The sequence below is a fragment of the Myripristis murdjan genome, chromosome 14 (genome assembly GCF_902150065.1).
Source record: "Myripristis murdjan chromosome 14, fMyrMur1.1, whole genome shotgun sequence".
Classification (NCBI taxonomy): domain Eukaryota; kingdom Metazoa; phylum Chordata; class Actinopteri; order Holocentriformes; family Holocentridae; genus Myripristis; species Myripristis murdjan.
In genome coordinates this window covers 7,005,967-7,028,974 of record NC_043993.1, presented here as the reverse complement: position 1 = coordinate 7,028,974, position 23,008 = coordinate 7,005,967, and the positions used below count along the sequence as shown (strand labels likewise).

At 43.7% G+C, this 23,008-nt stretch overlaps 2 protein-coding genes and 1 long non-coding RNA gene across 3 annotated transcripts in view; all 3 read right to left on the bottom strand.

Moving 5' to 3' along the window:
• Positions 1–271: 271 nt before the first annotated feature.
• LOC115371595 (uncharacterized) lies at positions 272–9,949 on the bottom strand. Its single transcript, XM_030069050.1, has 7 exons — positions 9,935–9,949; positions 9,657–9,875; positions 9,381–9,515; positions 8,885–8,947; positions 8,690–8,758; positions 7,156–8,020; positions 272–7,056 (listed from the first exon to the last, which is right to left on the bottom strand). The coding sequence occupies exons 1-7, from the start codon at positions 9,947–9,949 to the stop codon at positions 272–274; spliced, it is 8,151 nt and encodes a 2,716-aa protein (XP_029924910.1).
• Positions 9,950–10,010: 61 nt separating this feature from the next.
• On the bottom strand, positions 10,011–10,441 carry LOC115371626 (uncharacterized). The gene is made up of 3 exons (XR_003929380.1): positions 10,421–10,441; positions 10,174–10,267; positions 10,011–10,053 (listed from the first exon to the last, which is right to left on the bottom strand). It is a non-coding gene; the product is annotated as an uncharacterized LOC115371626 (long non-coding RNA).
• A 274-nt stretch (positions 10,442–10,715) lies between these two features.
• Positions 10,716–23,008, bottom strand: part of LOC115371594 (uncharacterized) — a 28,497-nt gene continuing 16,204 nt past the window's right edge. The window contains exons 12-13 of the mRNA XM_030069048.1: positions 10,999–11,101; positions 10,716–10,882 (exon numbers count right to left, since the gene is read on the bottom strand). Coding sequence (XP_029924908.1) covers positions 10,716–10,882; positions 10,999–11,101 — 270 coding nt within the window. The remainder of the gene's footprint in view (positions 10,883–10,998; positions 11,102–23,008) is intronic.

Below are 23,008 nucleotides of genomic sequence, written 5' to 3'. Positions count from 1 at the left end.
AATACTATAAATAACTACAATAATAAATAACAATCTATACAATTACAGTGGGACAGGCTCTAAAAAGACAACATTCATAGTGGTAGCCAATGTACACACTATGAACACCACAACACACTACAAGTCAGTTTCCTCTGAACCAACACACAAACGCGACAACACTAACATTTGCACCGGGACACTGCAATGTAGCTCCGTTTGACTCATCAAACAATGAATTCACACCGGTCGTGTGAATTCATTGTTTGCCTCCTTTGCCAAACACAACAACCTAATCCTCATCAAAATCTACATCGAAGAGGCCCTCTACCTCCTCGAAGTCAACAACTAACCCCTGATCATCGTTTACACTAAAACTACATACAACACCTTCATGATCACTAAAATACGTGGGCATGACTGCACACTCCACATTATACTGTGTTGTTTTAACATAAACGTGATCAATTAGTGTCCCCTTCTCTGTAGTTTCTTGTGTTACATGCTGACTAAATCCTTTTTCACCCATAAATTTGCAAATTGAGGATGTTTTTAAAATGTTCTCATTGAAATCCCCCACTATTACAATTGTGTTACTGATTGGATGTAACCAATCAAGTAACTTCCCCAGATTTTGTTTGAATAAAGAAATTTGGTAACACGGTGGACGATAAATTACTGCCAACAATATGTTGAATTTGTTGCACAGGCACACCAAACACTCCAGATTCAAATCGGGCACCTGCAGAATGTTACAGTCCAAATTGTCTACGCTATACAAACCAACTCCACCATGTTCTAGGTTCTTTAGCTCTACCAATTTAGGGTTACTGCTGCTGTAACACAAGCCACGAGGACGATTGTGGAAAGTGTAACCTTCAATTTGGACACCGTCTAATGAGGACTGTGCAGTGAGCCACGTTTCTGTCACAGCAATACAGGTAAGCTGTAAATGCTGCGTGCAAGACACCAAATCTACCAAGTGACGACTTAAATTTTGAACGTTCATTAAATACACAGAGAAACTGTGTGTATTTAATGAAGGCTCTGGCTGCTCAATCAAAAATGGAGGCATGCTATCCAAGGCCTCCTTTATGGCGTCCTTGCAATAAATTGCCCTCTCTGTAAAATCCTCGATGATCAGTCCAGACAAGGCCCTAACACGACTCAGCGCTACATATGCCTGCCCCGGTGCAAACACCCTCTTCAAAGACACTACCGCCTCATCCACAGTGAGTCCTTGCACTTTGTGAACAGTGCAAGCCCACGCTAACCTCAGAGGAAACTGACGACGCAAACCGCCACGCTTGGTGGCTCTATCCTCCTCTGGATCAATGGCAGTAGACTGCAGGCATTCTACTGCTGCATGTGCACGGTTTTTTCTCCTATCTGAACCAATTTTCTCATCGTCAAATCTAACATACACGGTGAGAGGAAACGTGGAATCCTCTCCAAAAACTACCTGAGTAACCGTGCCACATGCTCCATTGACCAGGCCGTCCGCAACATCCACGTTCTTACACAACATGACTCGCGCGTTCCTCGCTATACACAACGTCTCCGGTAGAGACGTGTCCGCCGCAACGCCGTGATGCCCGGGCATCCGTTCCAAATTCCCTGTTGTCCTGTTAGTCACAAAATCCTGCGCCTCAATGGTGACATAATCAGGACAACAGTCAAACAGATAATTTAGGTTGTGCTCACTTACTTGCCTATTCGTCGCAAAGATATGCAAGGCTGAGCTCACCTCGCCGGTCTCGCGCATCTTCAACATGTCAACGTCGCTATCTAACATTGGGGTGGCCCTGGAACGCACTCTTAACCTATTAAGCATTTCAGCAAACACACTATCCTTCTGTCTAACTATCTTTTTCAGCTCCACGATGCTGAAATTACACCACAGGTCCACACCAACAGGGCTACTATACAGAGGCTTCCCTTTAACAGGAGGCAACTGATAGAAGTCCCCGACAGCTATCACGCTAACATTACCAAACGGGGAAAAGTCGCCTGTCTGTTTAATCTGCCTTAGTCTACCGTGGACATAAGCCAACAGGTTGTGATTAACCATACTTATTTCATCTATAATTAAAATTTGGAGGTGACTTAATTTGGCGCGCAAAGAGTTTAGTTTATCTTCACCCAGAGGGGTGTAAGGTAAACTAGCCTGTTTGCCAATACTCAATGTGTGATGAATTGTTGCTGCATTTAAATTGTATGCAGCTATTCCTGTTGGAGCAGTTAACAAAACACAGATATCGTCTGGTTGATCACAAAGTGTTGACAGCAGCCGCGCTGCTTCATACTGAATAGCCCTAATCAAATGACTTTTCCCCGTCCCTGCACCACCTGTCACAAATACACGCAGAGGCTCTGGGTTTTTACCCATCACCTTCTGCAGACACCACTGTCTCACCTTATAAAATACAGCAAGCTGTGTCTCATTCAGAGACCTAACAAGCACCAAACCCTCAGTTCTAGATAAAATGGACCTGTTTCTCTCTAACTGCGCTACCTGTCTGCCACCAACAATCAAATCTGGCACATTCACCAACGACTCAACTAGCTGTTCCTCAGCTAACTCACCTTCCCGCTGCTGCCTCATCTCCTCTAAACCCTCAAGGCGTTCCGCTTCCTGTTCAGGACAAAGCTCACCCCAAACATCCTCATCTACACCGTTGTTTTGCGCAGCTATCTCCTGAGCTAACTCAAGGTGAGGACAATTGACCTCAAACCTTGCCCTATTCTCATCGACAACATCACTAACCGAATGTACAGAGCCGTCGCTAAACATCACCTCACCATCGTTATAGAACTGCTCAAACAGCTCAAAGCCTTCAGGTTTGAGGTCTGAGTCAGTTCTATAAGGAAGAAACAACTGCAACAGGCTCTGAAAATGTGCCTCCTCCTCTCTATCCAAATTAAAACGCATGTATCGCACCACTGCAAACTGAGTGCGTGTTCTCCTAAGAATGAATCCTAAGTCATTCTTCAGTTCAATTCTGTCTTTAGACATCTCATTTTTGCTGAGAACACGATACTCAGATGCAAAGGTGGCCATACACATGTTATCAAACACTACGCTGTCAGGCCTATTCCTATACCTATCTACTATACTAATCATAAACATATCCTCCTCCCGTAGATCACGGGAGGCGGCCATCTGCCTCAACACACTGAGGGGCAAACTCATCCTAACTATTCTACTGCCTGTCGGCACAAACACAACCTTTCTGGAACACTCCCTAAGGTGCATGTTCGTTAGCCTATACACCGCCTCCTGCGCACAAACATCCCTATTGTGTAAATATACACTGCCCAGCTTCCGCAGGGCTTCTTTAGCAGAGAGATTCCCTTGTTTTTTTGCTTCTTTTTGGGCATTAGTCAATAAGAGGCCAATTTCTCTCTCTGCTTTCGTAATATACGATATTATGTATATTACTACTGCGTAGGCGTCGGTGACAAAGCTAATGTCCATGTTAGCGTTCCAGCACTTCAACAACTGTTTACTATATTGATTAATCCAAACCTCGTTCACCCCTCTCCTATACACAACTTTGTGCTTTTTCTCTAAACGCCTATAAGCACACTCAAAGATCTCCTGATTTATACGCAAGCTACAAAACAACTCCTCTACACTAGCAGGAGGCACATCACGTTCCACAGCTTTCTTAACAGCCTCAAGAATTTTGTGTGCAAACTCTTTAGGCATCCTATCCCTATCCTCAAAACATTTACAGGCTGGCTTGTTTTCTGAATTAGATTCAGCCTCACCTGTCTTCTTGTTCTTATCACACTTGCACTCCCGCATTCTACAAATGAATGTGCGCGCAGAAACAGGTTTTGGAAAATTGAAACGACATGTCGTTTTGTGTTTTCTGCATGACTTTGAATGTCGTTTGGAATGTGTTTGAACAGATGACACTGTGTCCAATAGTGTGTCATCATCTGAGGGTAGCTCACACGTAACGTAGCGGTCGATAAATTCTACTACCTCCTCATCTGTGTTTTTATCAATTTGGGGAGCACCCTCGATCCAAAATAAACAGTGTACATGTGGTGAGCCTCTTTGTTGAAATTCTACCCTATAAAAGTAATCGATTATTTTGCCGATAGGTTGACAGGGAGACATGAGAACCTCTTTCAGAAAACAATGCCACCTGTAGTCAAACATCCGCGCCGCAGTCACAGGATTACGTCGCAACAACGCACACCTATCAGCCCACTCCAAATCCTCTACCGTCTGCGATCTGCCTTCCTGTTTCAGGATGCTGGTCAGAAGATTCTGCCAGCGCATATCCGCAGACGAAAACGAGCAAAACCACGTCGGAATGCCTAACTGACGCACACAAGCCATCACGTCCTTCTGGACAGACTGCCAGAAGGCCGGAGTTCCTCTGATGGGTTTAAGAAACCTAAACCCATCATCACACGCCAACAACTGCTTCAAGGCGTCCGCATCTGCCAACATATCCTCACTAACCCGTTGAGGCCTCTGACCTCCTTTATCTTTACGCAACGCGACAGAAACACTGGACACAACCTTGTCCAACTCCGACACATACTGAGCAAAAAATATATACTCTACATTACGCGCAAAACGACCGTCGGCATGCATAATCCTATTGTTAAGATAACGCGCCAACGTCAAGTCGTGCCACCGACCATCATGAAATGTCTTACCACCCGTGGGAAACAACACGGGGAAACACTTTGCCTCGTTCGTGTGGTCAGAAAGCATTCTTACCGGACTATTCCCTTCTGCAGGCGCAATGTTCAAAATATCCTTAAAATACTGATCTAAAGCTTCCTGACCAATATCAACAGGCATAAGACAAGTGTCCTGAAACATGCAGTGCTGTTGTCTGTCATGTAACAGTTCATCCTGTCCTATGTCTGCTGATTCCGCTAGCTCACACATTTCACTCTGAACCGTAACCTGCCCTCTATCCTGACCTGACCTACCCTCAGCCTCATCCTCACTGCCTGATTCGGCCTCTTCCTTCTCCCTATCTTCCTCCCTAACAAACTCATTGACCCAGTGCTCATTAAACTCAATACCTCTATAATGTACATTTGTTCTCTTTAAATACTCTAGCGCCTGTCTTACACGCGACGTATCGACAAACTGGTACTCGTAATGCCCTTTATATGTGAGTTTCCGCTTCAGCTTAACCTGAAGCAGAGACCCTTCCATATTCGAACGCGGCAACACATTCACAGTCTGAACAATGTTGGCTGGAACACATGTCACTGGTCCATGTACTCCATTCTGCCCGCCTTTAGGCAGTGCCAACATTTTCATGAATGGAATGTGTAACGCAATAAGATGCTGTTCTAAACTATTCAAAGATCCCAGTTCAGCAGGAATGGGATCAAGCTCCAAGTTATTAACCCAGCATTCAGCTGGCATCTCACCTGAGCTAAGCTTTCTATCACACGTGAAACAAATCCACAACTGACCGCGCGATGAAACCAACGAACACGGCGCAACACACTCACCACTACACCGATGCAAATACTGCTGGCCTATACACCTATCTGCCACAGCCGCTGTCGCTGAACTTCGCCTATACGCTTCCCTATCACAACTGACCACCTGATATCTAAACAACAACCTATGACACACACAGCACACAAAATCAGGTCCATCTCTGACCTTTTCTAAAAACTGCTCTCTAACAAAACCAAAATCTTTAGATTTCTCTACTCTCTGCTTTCTACCTAACTTAACACTGGAAATAACTCTCTGCTTATACTCTACACTACCATGATACTTGCTCTTTATCTTTTCTACACGCTTATCTCTGTGCTCCATACTGTCTCTGTATTTCACAAAACTCCTGGCCTTAAGTCTCTCCCTATGCTCAATGCTGTCCCTATATTTGCCCACACTCCTGGCCTTAACTCTCTCCCTGTGCTCTACACTTTCCCTGTATTTACTAACACTCAACTGTTTAACCCTCTCTCTGTGGGCCAAATTCTTACTATATTTCCCTACACTCCACAACTTTGCTTTCTCCCTGAACACTACACTTTCTTGATACATCTTCCTAATTCTTAACTGACGTTTCTCCCTAAGTGAAATACTCTTCTCCTGCTTCTTCTGTTTCTGCCTCAGATACGTCGACTTCCCTGACATTCTACCTGACACTAACTCCCTAGCACCTTCCATAACCATGCCACTGTCCTCTACACCTACAACAGAACCAACTACATTACGACACCTAACCGCTGTGTTGTCACTATCTACAACACCCATCATTCTAGACCTAATGCTATAACCTGCCACTTCTCTAACTTTACAGTAACCGTAACAACCATGCAGTCCAGGCTTACACACGCAAACAACATTCTCAAAATGCCGTCCCATTACATTTTCTATGTAAATACACTCTACCGACAAATGCTTACTGCTACAGCTATACTTTATCCAACGTCCGACATGGAACGTAAACACATTAACGCCTAACCAATCGGCCGCCGCCTGAATTTCCACCTCTGTGGCCCAACTGCCGACACGCCTCATCCTGGACTGCTGAATATACTCTAACACAGAGGAGTACTCAGTCCTCAAAAGACTCTGATATCTATCCGTGTTCCTTTCTAACTCTTTACATACAGCTAACCTAATCCTACGATGGTGCTTCTGAGAACCACTCACAGCCTGAGAGATGGCTCTGAAGAAGCAGTTCCCATCGGCAACAATCCTCTCTTTGCTACAAGGAACACCCAACAACCCCTCCTCTGTGGCTACCGGACTAACAGCCTTCACGCAATCGACGTTCAACTTTGTGCATAAAGCACGACAAACATCTAAGCCGAGGGGATGGAAGACCAGCTCTTCGCTTCTCACCTCGCTAACAAATTCGACGTCCAAATTGACCTCTTGGACATCGAAACTCTTGGATTTCTTCGACACACAAGTGTCGGAAGAAATCACACGCTTTCTGCCATCGGTCACCGTTGGTTCTGCCGCTGAACTGCTGCTCACCTCGCTGGAGAAAGTCAACACAGAAATGCCAGACAGTGCCGGACTTGCGGCAATGCTGACACCACACTCAGGCACACAAACGCCTGCACAAACCTCACTTTTTCTCCCAGCCTCAGTGAGCACACTAGACTCTGGTGCTGGAGCAGCACTCATCTCAGTGATGAGACTCTCCACAGACACACCAGACCGTGCTGGACTTGCACCCGTGCTGACCGTGACACCACACAGCTCAAAGAGCTTCTCCCTCGAACGGAGACTGTCGGCCAAACGACAGATGTAGTGGTGCAGGTCGTCAAGACAGGCAAAATGCAGAACCACGCTTGTCCCGTTGTGGTGTAACAAGCCAGTGTTACTGCGTGAGTGACTGTCGACCACAGCGAACCGTCCACCCTCACGCACGATGGCAGTGGTGTTTCCGCACATTGTCAAAAGACATGTGGTGTATTGACTGAAGATTCTCTCCAGTCCATTACGCAAGCTGATGAATACACCGAAATCGATGTATTCACCTTCGGTCACGCCTACTTCGCCTAACACTGTGTCACCAAAACCGAACCTAAACAACTGTCCGTCTAATTCCAACTGCTGTGGCAAATCTGGCACAGACAGCAGATTAGACACATGGCTGAAGATGTTGAGGTCACGCAAACTCATGTACAACTCATCACCTTCAACCAACGCGCGATCCAGATCCAGCCTGTCCCACGAGAACGCGCTCCTCACTGTGTGTTTGGCTAAGCTGACCAAAGCTATAGCCATACACTGCACACCTCCATACACAAATCGGGCATTTCCCTGATGAAACGACCCGCGCACAACCTTAGCTAGCCTAATCCTGCTGCTATCTATGTTAGACCCTGTTGCCACAGCATTAGCGCTAGACTCTGACTGAACATCACTAACACAAACAGAAGGAACAAAAACAGCCTTAGCTTTGTCGATCTTCAGTCGCTCCTCTGGGACAGCAGGGCCCACTGCGGCGACCTCCTCCTGACCGGCGACCACCCCCGGCACCTCGCTGGCCGACTCCTGGGCTGTCGCCTCCACCTGATAAAAAAAAAAAACAAAAAAAAACACAGCAGTGAGATTTTGGCAATGAAATGTCGTTGCTTGGCTTCCGGATTACAGCAGAGATGGAATTGTGGGACCGTTTAGAAATTAAATATAGTCTATATAACTAGTGCGATATGGTCTATATAACTAGTGCTAAAAAACAAGAGCTAAATAATAATGAGTGCAATTGAGAATAACTAGATAAAACAATGTACACAACAGACAAATATGAAAACAGGAGAACCATTTTCCTGCTACCTCTCAATGCTAACTCACATATTATATTTAAACAAAGACAAACCTGCTGCACCGCTGGTCTGGGCGCGGAGGCGGACACGGTCACACGGGCTGGTGAAGGTCTCGCCGGCACCTAAAAAAGATGGGGAAGAAAAAAAGCTTCATTTACATAATGCACTCATTCACTCGGGTTCTGCACGTTATAAAAAGTACTTTGCAGCACCTCCGGGACGGCTGGGCACGCTGCGGCAACCTCCTCCCGGACGACGACCACCCCTGGCACCACGCTGGACGACTCCACCTGACACAAGACAAAAAAAAAAAAAAAAAAAAAATCAAACAAGGTCTCACTAAATCACAGGAGAACCATTTCCCTGCAACCTCTCAAAACGATAACTCACATATTATATTTAAACAAAGACAAACCTGCTGCACCGCTGGTCTGGGCCCGGAGGCAGGCACGGTGACACGGGCAGGTGAAGGTGTTGCCAGCACCTAAAAAAGATAGGGGAAGACAAAAGACTCATTTCAATAATGCACTCATTCATTCGGGTTCTGCACGTGTTATCAAAATATGACAAAAACAATCCACATAGCTCACATACTAAATATGATACCAACCTGCCGCTTTCCTCCTCTACGCCTTGTGGCAACACCTTTCGGCGAACGCCTCACACGGGAAGTCTAAAAGAAGGAAAACAAACCTTGTTAAATGCAGTCTTAAATTCAATTTTGTCCAGGACATACACACGTACAATAGACTTTGCAAGCAAAGAAAAAAAAAAAAACACAACAAAAGATCTATATGTATAATATAAAGGAAAAAATGTAAAAACAGTTGGTGGATGAGGAATACGGATGCCGAGGGGAGCCACATGCACTGGAGCAGCCTGGGACCTGAGCCACACAACCACCAGCACCATGATGACCTGGCTCAAAAAGACACAGCACGCACTCGGAAGAACTCACAACCATTCACACACACACTCACACAGAAACAAGGGGAAACATCAGAGGCAAACCCATTTAACATTTTATAACTTAACAGAAACACCTTAAAGTCAAAACTAATATAGAATACTTCTTAATATATAAATGTAATTATCAGGCAGTTTACCTGGCCAGCTGGCAGAAGGGCAGTGACGTCGCTGTCCGAGGATGGCGAAACCCTCTCCATGGCCTCCAGGATGTCGCCGCTGAACCAGACGGGGTTGGACGGGAGGACAGACTCTTGCACCGGAGATGCTCGAATCTTAAAAACCACAACAAAAAACAATTATCACCATTAAAAAAAAAAAAAAAAAAAAAACACACACACACACACACAAACTAAAGGCGTAAAATCAGAAAAGATGTACAAATGTACAGGAAGAAAATGACTCAAACACATTACCTTGCCCTCCTGTCCGACGACGGTCCACTCCAGTGGGTTGCGGTGACGAGCCGCGAGGCTGTGTCCCGTCACGACCAGCACGGGGGAGACCCTGGCACGAGGCGATGTCCGGGGGGGCACCGAGGGAGGAGGAGGAGGAGGAGGAGTCAGCTGGCGGACCGCGGCGTCCCACAGGGCCTGGACGAGGATCGGCGTTCCGTCGCTGTCGCTGAGGTGCACCTGGAAAACAGTGAAACGCAGAACACATTGCGCTCAACTTGTGTATCGAAAATGGAAACCTTCAACTCCTCCATGTGTCATGTCACAACAACAAAGTATGCTGTACTTACACCGTCACGGCTCCACAGCTCCAAACGGTCCAGAGGGAGGTGCTCTGCCACAGACACGTATGGGAGACCTGCCGCAAAAGTGAGAAATATTATACATTCTGGTAATAAATACAGTCATGTAAAACATATGAGGTTAGGTTCACGATACGTCAGTTATAATCAAACTGATGACCAAAACTAAGACCTACCCATGCGTGCTGCGACACGGCGGAACTCCTGGCGGAACAGCTCCTGCAGGCCAGGCTCGATGTTCAGGCGTGGAGGGAAGTCCAGCACGAACACCTACACACACACACACACACACACACACACACACACACAAAAAAATCACGTTTAGAATCACATTTAGGTTTCTAAAAAAGCACATGTGAAAACACAGGCTTACTGTGACAGCACAGGACAAAACAAATACTGCCAACTGCAAATTAAACACACCTTCGCCCAGCGGTTGCAAACTGTAGCCAGGAGAGCACCGAAGTCCAGCGACGCCTCTCCGATGTTCTTGCTGGCTGTCAGGTTGTTGCTCGGGGCGAGCACACACACCACGTCCGGGGTCCAGGGGAGAGCGGCGTGGGACACCTCCGTCCTCAGCTCTGCTGCATGCGCACCTGGAACAGAGAGAAAAGAAAAACACAGAGGTACCTCTGGCATCGCGACGATCCCATCCACCATGGCCCGCAGGTGGGAGTCTCCCACGACGAACACCATCTGCAACGACAGAGACACGGCTTTAGAACATAGACACCGACTTCTTACGACCAGCACTGTGTTTCTGAAAAAGAAAAACTAATACCTTCTGGTCCGGCTTCTGGGCAGGAGTGACCAACTTGAAGCTGCGCTGGGTCCGCTCCGAAGTCGGCCATCTCCGCACGCGATGGCGGTACCCTGTACCGCGCCCTGCGTGGTTGACAACAAAGTTAAGTATGATGACACAAAATTTGTATTTCCTCAAATAACATTCAAACTGCGTCAGTTAAACATTAAAAAAAATAAACAAACTGTTTGATACTTACGAGCAACGAACTCGGGGACAGGCGGCTGGGGGGTCCATGGCTGCGGCTGCGCCATCCTCCGCTTCAGGGCCTGGGCCCGCCGGTGGGACTTGGCACGGGGCATCTAGGAATGAAAAACAAACAACAAAAAAAAAATAAAATAAAATTTCCTCCAAAGTTCAAAGAAACTTTAAAAATCCAAGTGAATCTATGCCAATCATACTCACAAACAATGCTTTCCCAGACAAGGTCAGCCTTCAAATACACAAACGTTTCAACTTACCTTGGCAGTGCGTGTGTGTGTGTGTGTGTGTGTGTCTGTGTGTGTCTGTATGTGTCTGTGTGTTGAAGGAGTGCAAATATGTGTGTTGATTAACAATTAGTTATGTGTGTGTTTTTAAATGGAATAAATGTATCTGTGTTAAGTGGTTCTGGATCAGACGATCACAGATGTAGGTGCAGGTAGCTTGCCGGTCAATCGCAGGTCAAACGCAGGTCAGTCGCTCTCAATCGCAGCCAAAGCAGGACAACACCAGATCTCACAGCCAATCGATATCAATATCTGTAAATTAAACAAAACATGTTTGATTTAAACATTACTTGTCTAGTAGAAAAAAAACAACACATTTAATTGAACAGAAAGTTACTGAAAGCATCCTGAATACACTTGGCTGTAGCAAATTTTTAGGTTTTAATTTTAAATAAGGTCTTTCTCTCTATAAAATGCTTAAGACACAAACCAGCATCCACATTGTGTTCAAGTAATCGAAAGAAAATGGCCAACAACACGACTGTGCTGCTCAAAACAGAGACACATCTTAAGAAAACCTTTTCCTCTCAAAATCATAATAAACCAGCAAACTGGCATCCTAATTACATTATTTGCTTCCTCATTACACATTACATACCGGTGGACACAGACACACCCAACTAAATACATACAATACAATACAAACTACACACACAGCAAACGACACACGCCCGCACAGAATTTTTTTTATTACAATTAATTATCAATATTAAATGAAATACTTTTTCACCCGAGGAAAATCTTCTCTTACAATCATATAAAACCAACTACTAGCACAGCTTTGCATGTGACACAGCTACACCTGCTCTTTGAATAGACAGAAGCCACATACTCAAACTACATACATCATAAGCTTAGTTCCATGCAAATAAAACATGATAGCAAACTACAAAAAACACACATGCCAGTTTTGATCATCAAGTCCAATAATTTTCCTTTTTTGCACAGCAAGAGAAAGTTTTCATCTCAAAATCTGGTTGAACCACACACACACACACACACACACACACACACACTAGCAAAGCTATGACTAGTGTACATTCAAAGAGCAGATATAGCTCTGTCACAAAGCCACACACACTCAGCTCAAGCACATATCACAAACTCAGTTCCATGCAAATAAAACCTGATTTAAAACTACAAAAAAACAAACAAACAAACAAAAAAAACATACATCTATCATCATCAAGTCCAATAATTTTCCTTTTCCACACAAGAATAAGTTTTCCTCTCAAACCAAACACTAGCACAGCTTTGCCTATATCTGCTCTTTGAATGCACAAAAGCCACACACACACTCAGCTCAACAACATATATCACAAACTCACTTCTATGCAAATAAAACCTTGTAACTACACACACACACACACACACACACACACGAGTGAAATAGTTTTCCTTTGTCACAGCAACAAAAGTTTGCCTCTCAAAATCTTATGGAACCACACACTAGCACAACAAGGCCTATGACACAGCTTTTCTTTATATGGGCACAAAATGGCCGACATGATGTCTTTCAGCTACACCTGCTCTTTGAATACACACACACACACACAGGCCACACACACTCAGCTCAACAACATATATCACAAACTCAGTTCAATGCAAATAAAACCTTATATCAAACTACAAAAAGAGAAGACACACACACACACACACACACACACACACACACACACACACACACACACCAAGTCAAACAATTTTCATTTGTCACAGCAAGAAAAAGTTTTCATCTCAAAATCTGGTTGAACCACACACACACACACACACACACACACACACACACACACAAACACTAGCAAAGCTATGACTGGTGTACATTCAAAGAGCAGACAGAGCTCTGTCACAAAGCCACACACACTCAGCTCAACAACATATATCACAAAATCAGTTCTATGCAAAAAAAAACTTATAACTACAAACACACACACACACACACACACACACACACACGAGTGAAATAGTTTTCCTTTGTCACAGCAAGAAAAAGTTTGCCTCTCAAAATCTTATGGAACCACACACTAGCACAACTAGGCCTAAGACACAGCTTTTCTTTATATGGGCACAAAATGGCCGACACAATGTCTCTCAGCTAAGCTACACAGAGCTAGGCCTATGACACAGCTTTTCTTTATATGGGCACAAAATGGCCGACACGATGTCTCTCAGCTACACCTGCTCTTTGAATACACACACACACACACACACACACACACACAGGCCACACACTCTCAGCTCAACAACATATATCACAAACTCAGTTCAATGCAAATAAAACCTTATATCAAACTACAAAAAAAGAACACACACACACACTCACACACACACAAACACACACCAAGTCAAATAATTTTCATTTGTCACAGCAAGAGAAAGTTTTCATCTCAAAATCTGGTTGAACCACACACACATACACACACACACACACACTAGCAGAGCTATGACTGGTGTACATTCAAAGAGCAGATATAGCTCTGTCACAAAGCCACACACACTCAGCTCAAGTACATATCACAAACTCAGTTCCATGCAAATAAAACCTGATTTAAAACTACTAAAAAGCACACACACCTGCAACAACTCATCATCAAGTCCAATAATTTTCCCTCTTCACACAGCAAGAGAAAGTTTTCCTCTCAAACCAAACACTAGCACAGCTTTGCCTATGACACAGCAACACCTGCTCTTTGAATGCACACAAAAGCCACACACACTCAGCGACATACATCATAAGCTTAGTTCCATGCAAATAAAACATGATAGCAAACTACAAAAAAACACACACATAGCAGTTTTCATCATCAAGTCCAATAATTTTCCTTTTTCACACAGCAAGAGAAAGTTTTCATCTCACAATCTGGTTGAACCACACACACACACACACACACACACACACACACACACACACACACACACACTAGCAAAGCTATGACTGGTGTACATTCAAAGAGCAGATATAGCTCTATCACAAAGCCACACACACTCAGCTCAAGTACATATCACTAACTCAGTTCCATGCAAATAAAACCTTATATCAAAATACACACACACACACAAAAATGCAATTATTCATCATGAAGTCCAATAATTTTCCTTTTCCACACAACAAGTTTTCCTCTAAAATCAAACACTAGCACAGCTTTGCCTGTATCTGCTCATTGAATGCACACAAGCCACACACACTCAGCTCAACAACATATATCACAAACTCAGTTCCATGCAAATAAAACCTTGTAACTACAAAAAAAAAAAAAAAAAAAAAAAAATCAAACAAGTGAAATAATTTTCCTTTGTCACAGCAAGAAAAAGATTGCCTCTCAAAATCTTATGGAACCACACACTAGCAACACTAGGCCTATGACACAGCTTTTCTTTATATGGGCACAAAATGGCCGACACAATGTCTCTCAGCTAAGCTACACAGAGCTAGGCCTATGACACAGCTTTTCTTTATGTGCACACAAAATGGCCGACACGATGTCTCTCAGCTACACCTGCTCTTTGAATACACACACACACACACAGGCCACACACTGTCAGTTCAACAACATATATCACAAACTCAGTTCCATGCAAATAAAACCTTGTATCAAACTACAAAAAAAGAAAACACACACACACTCACACACACACACACACACACACACACACACACACACACACACACACACACACTAGCAGAGCTATGACTGGTGTACATTCAAAGAGCAGATATAGCTCTGTCACAAAGCCACACACACTCAGCTCAAGTACATATCACTAACTCAGTTCCATGCAAATAAAACCTGATTTAAAACTACTAAAAAGCACACACACCTGCAACAACTCATCATCAAGTCCAATAATTTTCCTTTAACACACAACAAGAATAGGTTTTCCTCTCAAACCAAACACTAGCACAGCTTTGCATATGACACAGCAACACCTGCTCTTTGAATGCACACAAAAGCCACACACACTCAGCAACATACATCATAAGCTTAGTTTCATGCAAATAAAACATGATAGCAAACTACAAAAAACACACACATAGCAGTTTTCATCATCAAATCCAATAATTTCCCTTTTTCACACAGCAAGAGAAAGTTTTCATCTCAAAATCTGGTTGAACCACACACACACACACACACACACGCAAAGCTATGACTGGTGTACATTCAGAGAGCAGATATAGCTCTGTCACAAAGCCACACACACTCAGCTCAAGTACATATCACAAACTCAGTTCCATGCAAATAAAACCTTATATCAAAATACACACACACACACACACACACAAAAAATGCAATTATTCATCATCAAGTCCAATAATTTTCCTTTTCCACACAACAAGAATAAGTTTTCCTCTCAAACCAAACACTAGCACAGCTTTGCCTATATCTGCTCTTTGAATGCACACACAAGCCACACACACTCAGCTCAACAACATATATCACAAACTCAGTTCTATGCAAATAAAACCTTATAACTACTAAAAAAAAAAAAAAACGCACACACACACACACACACACACACACACACACACACACACACACACACACACAAGTGAAATAGTTTTCCTTTGTCACAGCAAGAAAAAGTTTGCCTCTCAAAATCTTATGGAACCACACACTAGCACAACTAGGCCTATGACACAGCTTTTCTTTATATGGGCACAAAATGGCCGACACAATGTCTCTCAGCTACACCTGCTCTTTGAATACACACACACACACACACACACACACACACACACACACACACACACACACACACAGGCCACACACACTCAGCTCAACAACATATCACAAACTCAGTTCCATGCAAATAAAACCTTATATCAAAATACAAAAAAGGACACACACACACACACAAACACACACATGCATCAAGTCAAATAATTTTCATTTGTCACAGCAAGAGAAAGTTTTCATCTCAAAATCTGGTTGAACCACACACACACACACACACACACACACACACACACACACACACACACACTAGCAAAGCTATGACTGGTGTACATTCAAAGAGCAGATATAGCTCTGTCACAAAGCCACACACACTCAGCTCAACAACATATCACAAACTCAGTTCCATGCAAATAAAACCTGATATCAAACTACAAAAAAGCACACACACCTGCAACAACTCATCATCAAGTCCAATAATTTTCCCTCTTCACAAAGCAAGAGAAAGTTTTCCTCTCAAACCAAACACTAGCACAGCTTTGCATATGACACAGCAACACCTGCTCTTTGAATGCACACAAAAGCCACACACACTCAGTGACATACATCATAAGCTTAGTTTCATGCAAATAAAACATGATAGCAAACTACAAAAAACACACACATAGCAGTTTTCATCATCAAGTCCAATAATTTTCCTTTTTCACACAGCAAGAGAAAGTTTTCATCTCAAAATCTGGTTGAACCACACACACACACACACACACACACACACACACACACACATACATACACACACACACACACACACACACACACACACACTAGCAAAGCTATGACTGGTGTACATTCAAAGAGCAGATATAGCTCTGTCACAAAGCCACACACACTCAGCTCAAGCACATATCACAAACTCAGTTCCATGCAAATAAAACCTTATATCAAAATACACACACACACACACACACACACACACACACACACACACACACACACAAAATGCAATTATTCATCATCAAGTCCAATAATTTTCCTTTTCCACACAAGAGTAAGTTTTCCTCTCAAACAAACACTAGCACAGCTTTGCCTATATCTGCTCATTGAATGCACACACAAGCCACACACACTCAGCTCAACAACATATATCACAAACTCAGTTCCATGCAAATAAAACCTTGTAACTAAAAAAAAAAAAAAAAAAAAAAAAATCAAACAAGTGAAATAATTTTCCTTTGTCACAGCAAGAAAAAGTTTGCCTCTCAAAATCTTATGGAACCACACACTAGCACAACTAGGCCTAAGACACAGCTTTTCTTTATATGCACACAAAATGGCTGACACAATGTCTCTCAGCTAAGCTAGCGGGCTAGCAAGGCTAGCGTTCCATGCAAATAAAACCTGATCTAGCTAGCGTTAGTTTAGCGCACTAATCTACTCGACCAAACGCCATCAAAACACTTTAAAATTCATCACACGTCGATGGTAATGCCTTTTCTACTTCTTAATAAATGTTTCAAGCCAACCACTTGTATCTCAGAACTTAAGATTATCAAATAAAAGTTAGCTTTACATGTAAAGCTAAACGCCAGTAGGCCTCAGGCCTAGGTTAGCGCGCTAAGCTAGCGCTAGCTAGCGCTAGCTTAGCCATCCAATCCAATCGACCAAATGCCATCAATAAACTTTAAAATTCATTTCACGTCGATGGTAATGCCTTGTCTATGTCCTAATAAATGTTTCAAGTCAATCACTTGTACCTCAGGAGTTGAGATTATCAAATACAGGTTAGCTTTGCATGTAAAGCTCGACGGCCCCTCCATCAAAACTCACCAAAAGCACAAGCAAACAGCACAATGCAAAGTACATAACCACTCTCTGAAATATAACATTTAAGTTACCTGTGTTATCATCAACCATACCCTCATATCAGCACAGAGTTCACACAATAGGCTAACGTTAAGCTAACAGAGATGAAAACAGGTCTTACCTCTTAGTCTGTGAGAAGAAGTGGGGGGGAGGGACACAGACGCAGGGGGCTTTTATACGCAGCCCCCCCTGCGCCCCTCCCGATCTCTTTTTCAAATCAAAACAAGATGGATTACCATAGCACTGGTCATGTAAATACCTACTACATAATGTAATTGTAATAAAAAAATAAAAAAAAAAGTAATAATAATTATTATTTAGTAACTATTATTTTGTTAATAATAATTGATAATAATATTGTTAATAATATATATTATATGATATTATATTATAATTATTATACTCTATTATTATTATTATTATTATTATTATTATTATATATTACATTATGCCTGTCTGTGGATACTTCCTCTACCTCTTTTTTTACCATGGACTCTGGTGTGAAGAGGCAGACACTTGGCACTAATTAGGCCCCTGCTGTCTAAAGTAAATTCCTGACAGCTTTCAAACCTACGCCGATGGAAAGAGGACAAAAATTCCTACAAAAATATGATATTTTGGTGTAGATTTGAACAAGTTTGTGGCTGCTGTGCAGACTTTTTTACCCTTTTTGACACTGGTGTGTTCTGTTCTGCACTCTGCCTGATCATGTGACTCACTCTAGCTGCTTGCACATTCCCCTATACATACCCATTATAAGCTCTCAGAGGGAGCAGAAAGCACACTCAAACTTAAATTGTCATAGCTCAAAAATGGTAAAAGATAGCAAAATCATGTAAATACAAGATTTATAGATCCAAGTCTTGTGACTCGTTTAAACCCTGAAAAAAGTCTGTAACTTAAACTATGTCCGAGCGGCGTTACTTCAAACGGGTGTGGGTTTTTATGGATTTCTCCATTGGATTGAATGTGGATTTCTCTGTCTGCCTGCATTTTGGTCTGATTATGACACAGCTGCTCATGTATTAGCGCAGTACTCATGTCACTCACACACTAGGACATCCTGGGCCTTTCAAAATAAAAGCCCAAAACTCTTTCCAACTGAAAGCACCGAAAAATACCCTTACAAATGGTAAAAATGGATAAATTGTCTGCACTTCGATGACACAAACATCGTGGCGGACCGGCACCGGTGCGAGGGCCGACCAACGCTGCTTGCAGCTTTAATTAGGCCCTCGCCCTACATCGTAGAGAGGGCCTATTGTTTTTGTACCGTTTCTTTCTTATTATTATTATTACGCGTCATTCGGCCTTAATTTGACCCCCTAAACATGCTCAAAAACTCACCAAATTTGGCACGCCCCCCAGGTCTGGCGAAAAATTCGAGAAAATGGCAACTCGGACCCCCAAAGTGCAAAAATGGGCTCGCTAGCGCCACCTAGGCACAAAAAGGCACACGAAGGCGGCCGCTGCGGCCCACAGGAATGTGATAGAAAAACCAAACCAACGCCGAAACGTAGATCTCATCGAGCCCGACATCTTTCGCGCTCGCCGCCCCCACCTAAAATCAACAGGAAGTCCGCAATTTGCCTTTCAAAGTAAAAGTCGGGCCCGAAATTGCGCGTTGAACAAAATTTATCTCCTCCGAGGCCGTAAATCGTGGCGGCTCGAAATGCTAATACATGAAAGAGGATACAGTGCTGAAGAAAAGTTGTTCGGGATTTCGTCATTACTCGTTTAGTTTTTAAACGATAAGCCCTCGAAGTCGGCAACGCCGACTTCGAGGGCGTCGTTTTTCCCATGGAGTTTGGCGTGAAGAGGCGCACACTTGGCGCTAATTAGGCCCCTGGCGTCTAAAGTAAACGTCGCACGGCTTCGAAAATTATGCCACACGAAAGAGGACGAAAATTCCTACAAAAATATGAAATTCATTTTTAAATTGGAACAAGTTTGTGGCCGCTGTCAAGACTTTTCCAACATTTTGGACCCTGGCGTCCTCTCCTCTGCACTCTGCCCAGTCATGTGACTCACTCTAGGTAACGGACAGTTCCGCAATACACACCCATTATAAACCGTCAGCGGGAGCAGAGAAAACAGTCAAACTTAAACTGCCGTAATTAAAAAATGGTACAAGATAGCAAAATCATGTAAATACAAGATTTATAGAGCCGAGTCTTGTGCCTCGTTTAAACTTCGAATTGCGTCTGTAACTGAAACGATGTCCGAGCGGCGTTACCTCAAACATGGGTGGGTTGGATCGATTTCTCCATTGGATTGCATGGGGATTTCTCTGTCTGCCTGCCTGCATTTTGGTCTGCCTGTGCCACAGCTTCCAGTACTCATGTAGTAGCGCAGTACTTATCTCACTCACACACTAGGACATCCTAGGCCTTTCAAAATAAAAGCCCAAAACTCTTTCCAACTGAAAGCACCGAAAAATACCCTTACAAATGGGAAAAATGGATGAATTGTCTGCACTTCAGTGACATCGTGGCGGACCGGCACCGGTGCGAGGGCCGACCAACGCTGCTTGCAGCTTTAATGTTGGTCTTGTTTTTGCTGGAATTACGTGTCTTTGACGCTTAATTTGACCCCCTAAACATGTTCAAAAACTCACCAAATTTGGCACGCATGTCCGGTCTGGTGAAAAATTCAATAAAATGGAAAAACGCACCCCCAAAGTGCAAAAATGGGCTTGCTAGCGCCACCTAGGCACACTAAATTGGGCGCTGCGGCCCACAGGAAAGTGATAGAAAGACCAAACCAGCGCCGAAACGTAGGTCTCATCAAGGCCGAGATTTCACGCACTCGCCCCCCTGACCTAAAACCAACAGGAAGTCCGCAATTTGCCCTTCAAAGTAAGAGTCACGCCCGAAATTTCGTGTCGTTCAAAAATTATCTCCTCCGAGGCCGTAAATCGTGGCGGCTCAAAAAGCTAATACATGACAGAGGATACAGTGCTGAACAAAAGTTGTTCGGGATTTCGTCATTCCGGCCTTAGTTTTTAAATTAAAAGCCCTCAAAGTCGGCGTTGCTGCAACAAAAACGCCATTTTTTCCATGGAGTTTGGCGTGAAGAGGCGCACACTTGGCGCTAATGAGGCCCCTGGCGTCTAAAGTAAACGTCGCACGGCTTCGAAAATTATGCCACACGAAAGAGGACGAAAATTCCTACAAAAATATGAAATTAATTTTTAAATTGGAACAAGTTTGTGGCCGCGGTCAAGACTTTTCGAACATTTTGGACCCTGGTGTCCTCTCCTCTGCACTCTGCCCGGTCATGTGACTCACTCTAACCAACTGACAATTCCGCAATACACACCCATTATAAACCGTCAGCGGGAGCAGAGAAAACAGTCAAACTTAAACTGCCATAATTCAAAAACAGTACAAGATAGCAAAATCATGTAAATACGAGATTTATAGAGCCGAGTCTTGTGCCTCGTTTAAACTTCGAATCACGCCTGTAACTGAAACGATGTCCGAGCGGCGTTACCTCAAACAGGGGTGGGTTTGATCAATTTTTCCATTGGATTGCATGTGGATTTCTCTGTCTGCCTGCATTTTGGGCTGATCATGACACAGCTGCCAGTACTCATGTATTAGTGCAGTACTCATGTCACTCACACACTAGGACATCCTGGGCCTTTCAAAATAAAAGCCCAAAACTCTTTCCAACTGAAAGCACAGAAAAATACCCTTACAAATGGGAAAAATGGACGAATTGTCTGCACTTCAAAACATCGTGGCAGACCGGCACCGGTGCGAGGGCCGACCAACGCTGCTTGCAGCTTTAATTAGGCCCGAGCCCTCCCTTAGGGAGAAGGGCCTATTGTTTTTGTACCGTTTTTTCTTCTCCCCAAAATGATTATTACGTCTCTTTGAGCCTTAATTTGACCCCCTAAACATGCTCAAAAACTCACCAAATTTGGCACGCCCCCCAGGTCTGGTGAAAAATTCGATAAAATGGGAAAACGCAGTCCCACGGATGAAAAATGGGCTCGCTAGCGCCACCTAGGCACACAAAACCTGACCTAGCGGCCCACAGGAATGTGACAGAAAGACGAAACAAACGCTGAAATGTAGATCTCATTAAGGCCGACAAAAAATGTTGTGAAGACCGAAGCCCTAAAACCAACAGGAAGTCCGCAATTTGCCCTTCAAAGTAAAAGTCACGGCCGATTTTTCGCTTTACGCCAAATCTATCTCCTCCTAGGCCGTAAATCGTGGCGGCTCAAAAAGCTAATAGATGAAAGAGGATACAGTGCTGAACAAAAGTTGCTAAAGGTTTATTATTCATTCGAACCGTTTGGGATTTATAAGCCCTCGAAGTCGGCAACGCCGACTTCGAGGGCGTCGTTTTTCCCATGGAGTTTGGCGTGAAGAGGCGCACACTTGGAGCTAATTAGGCCCGTGGCGTCTAAAGTAAACGTCGCACGGCTTCGGAAATTATGCCACACGAAAGAGGACGAAAATTCCTACAAAAATATGAAATTAATTTTTAAATTGGAACAAGTTTGTGGCCGCTGTCAAGACTTTTCGAATATTTTGGACCCTGGTGTGCTCTCCTCTGCACTCTGCCCGGTCATGTGACTCACTCTAGGCAACGGACAGTTCCGCAATACACACCCATTATAAACCGTCAGCAGGAGCAGAGAAAACAGTCAAACTTAAACTGCCGTAATTCAAAAACGGTACAAGATAGCAAAATAGTGTAAATACGAGATTTATAGAGCCGAGTCTTGTGCCTCGTTTAAACTTTGAACTGCGTCTGTAACTGAAACGATGCCCGAGCGGCGTTACCTCAAAGAGAGGTGGGTTTGATCGATTTTTCCATTGGATTGCATGGGGATTTCTCTGTCTGCCTGCATTTTGGTCTGATCATGACACAGCTGCCAGTACTCATGTAATAGCGCAGTACTCATGTCACTCACACACTAGTACATCCTGGGCCTTTCAAAATAAAAGCCCAAAACTCTTTCCAACTGAAAGCACCAAAAAATACCCTTACAAAAGGGAAAAATGGATGAATTGTCTGCACTTCAGTGACATCGTGGCGGACCGGCACCGGTGCGAGGGCCGACCAACGCTGCTTGCAGCTTTAATTAGGCCCTCGCCCTCCAACGGAGAGAGGGCCTATTGTTTCTGTACTGTTTTTTGTTCTCCTTCTCCTCCTTATTATTATT

Excerpts from the sequence above, each read along its gene's own strand:
- LOC115371595 (XM_030069050.1), bottom strand. Across the intron at positions 8,759-8,884 it reads GTAGAGGAGGAAAGCGGCAG|GTGCTGGCAACACCTTCACC; the intron begins GTTGGTATCATA and ends TATCTTTTTTAG. Across the intron at positions 8,021-8,689 it reads CCAGACCAGCGGTGCAGCAG|GTGGAGGCGACAGCCCAGGA; the intron begins GTTTGTCTTTGT and ends TTTTTTTATCAG.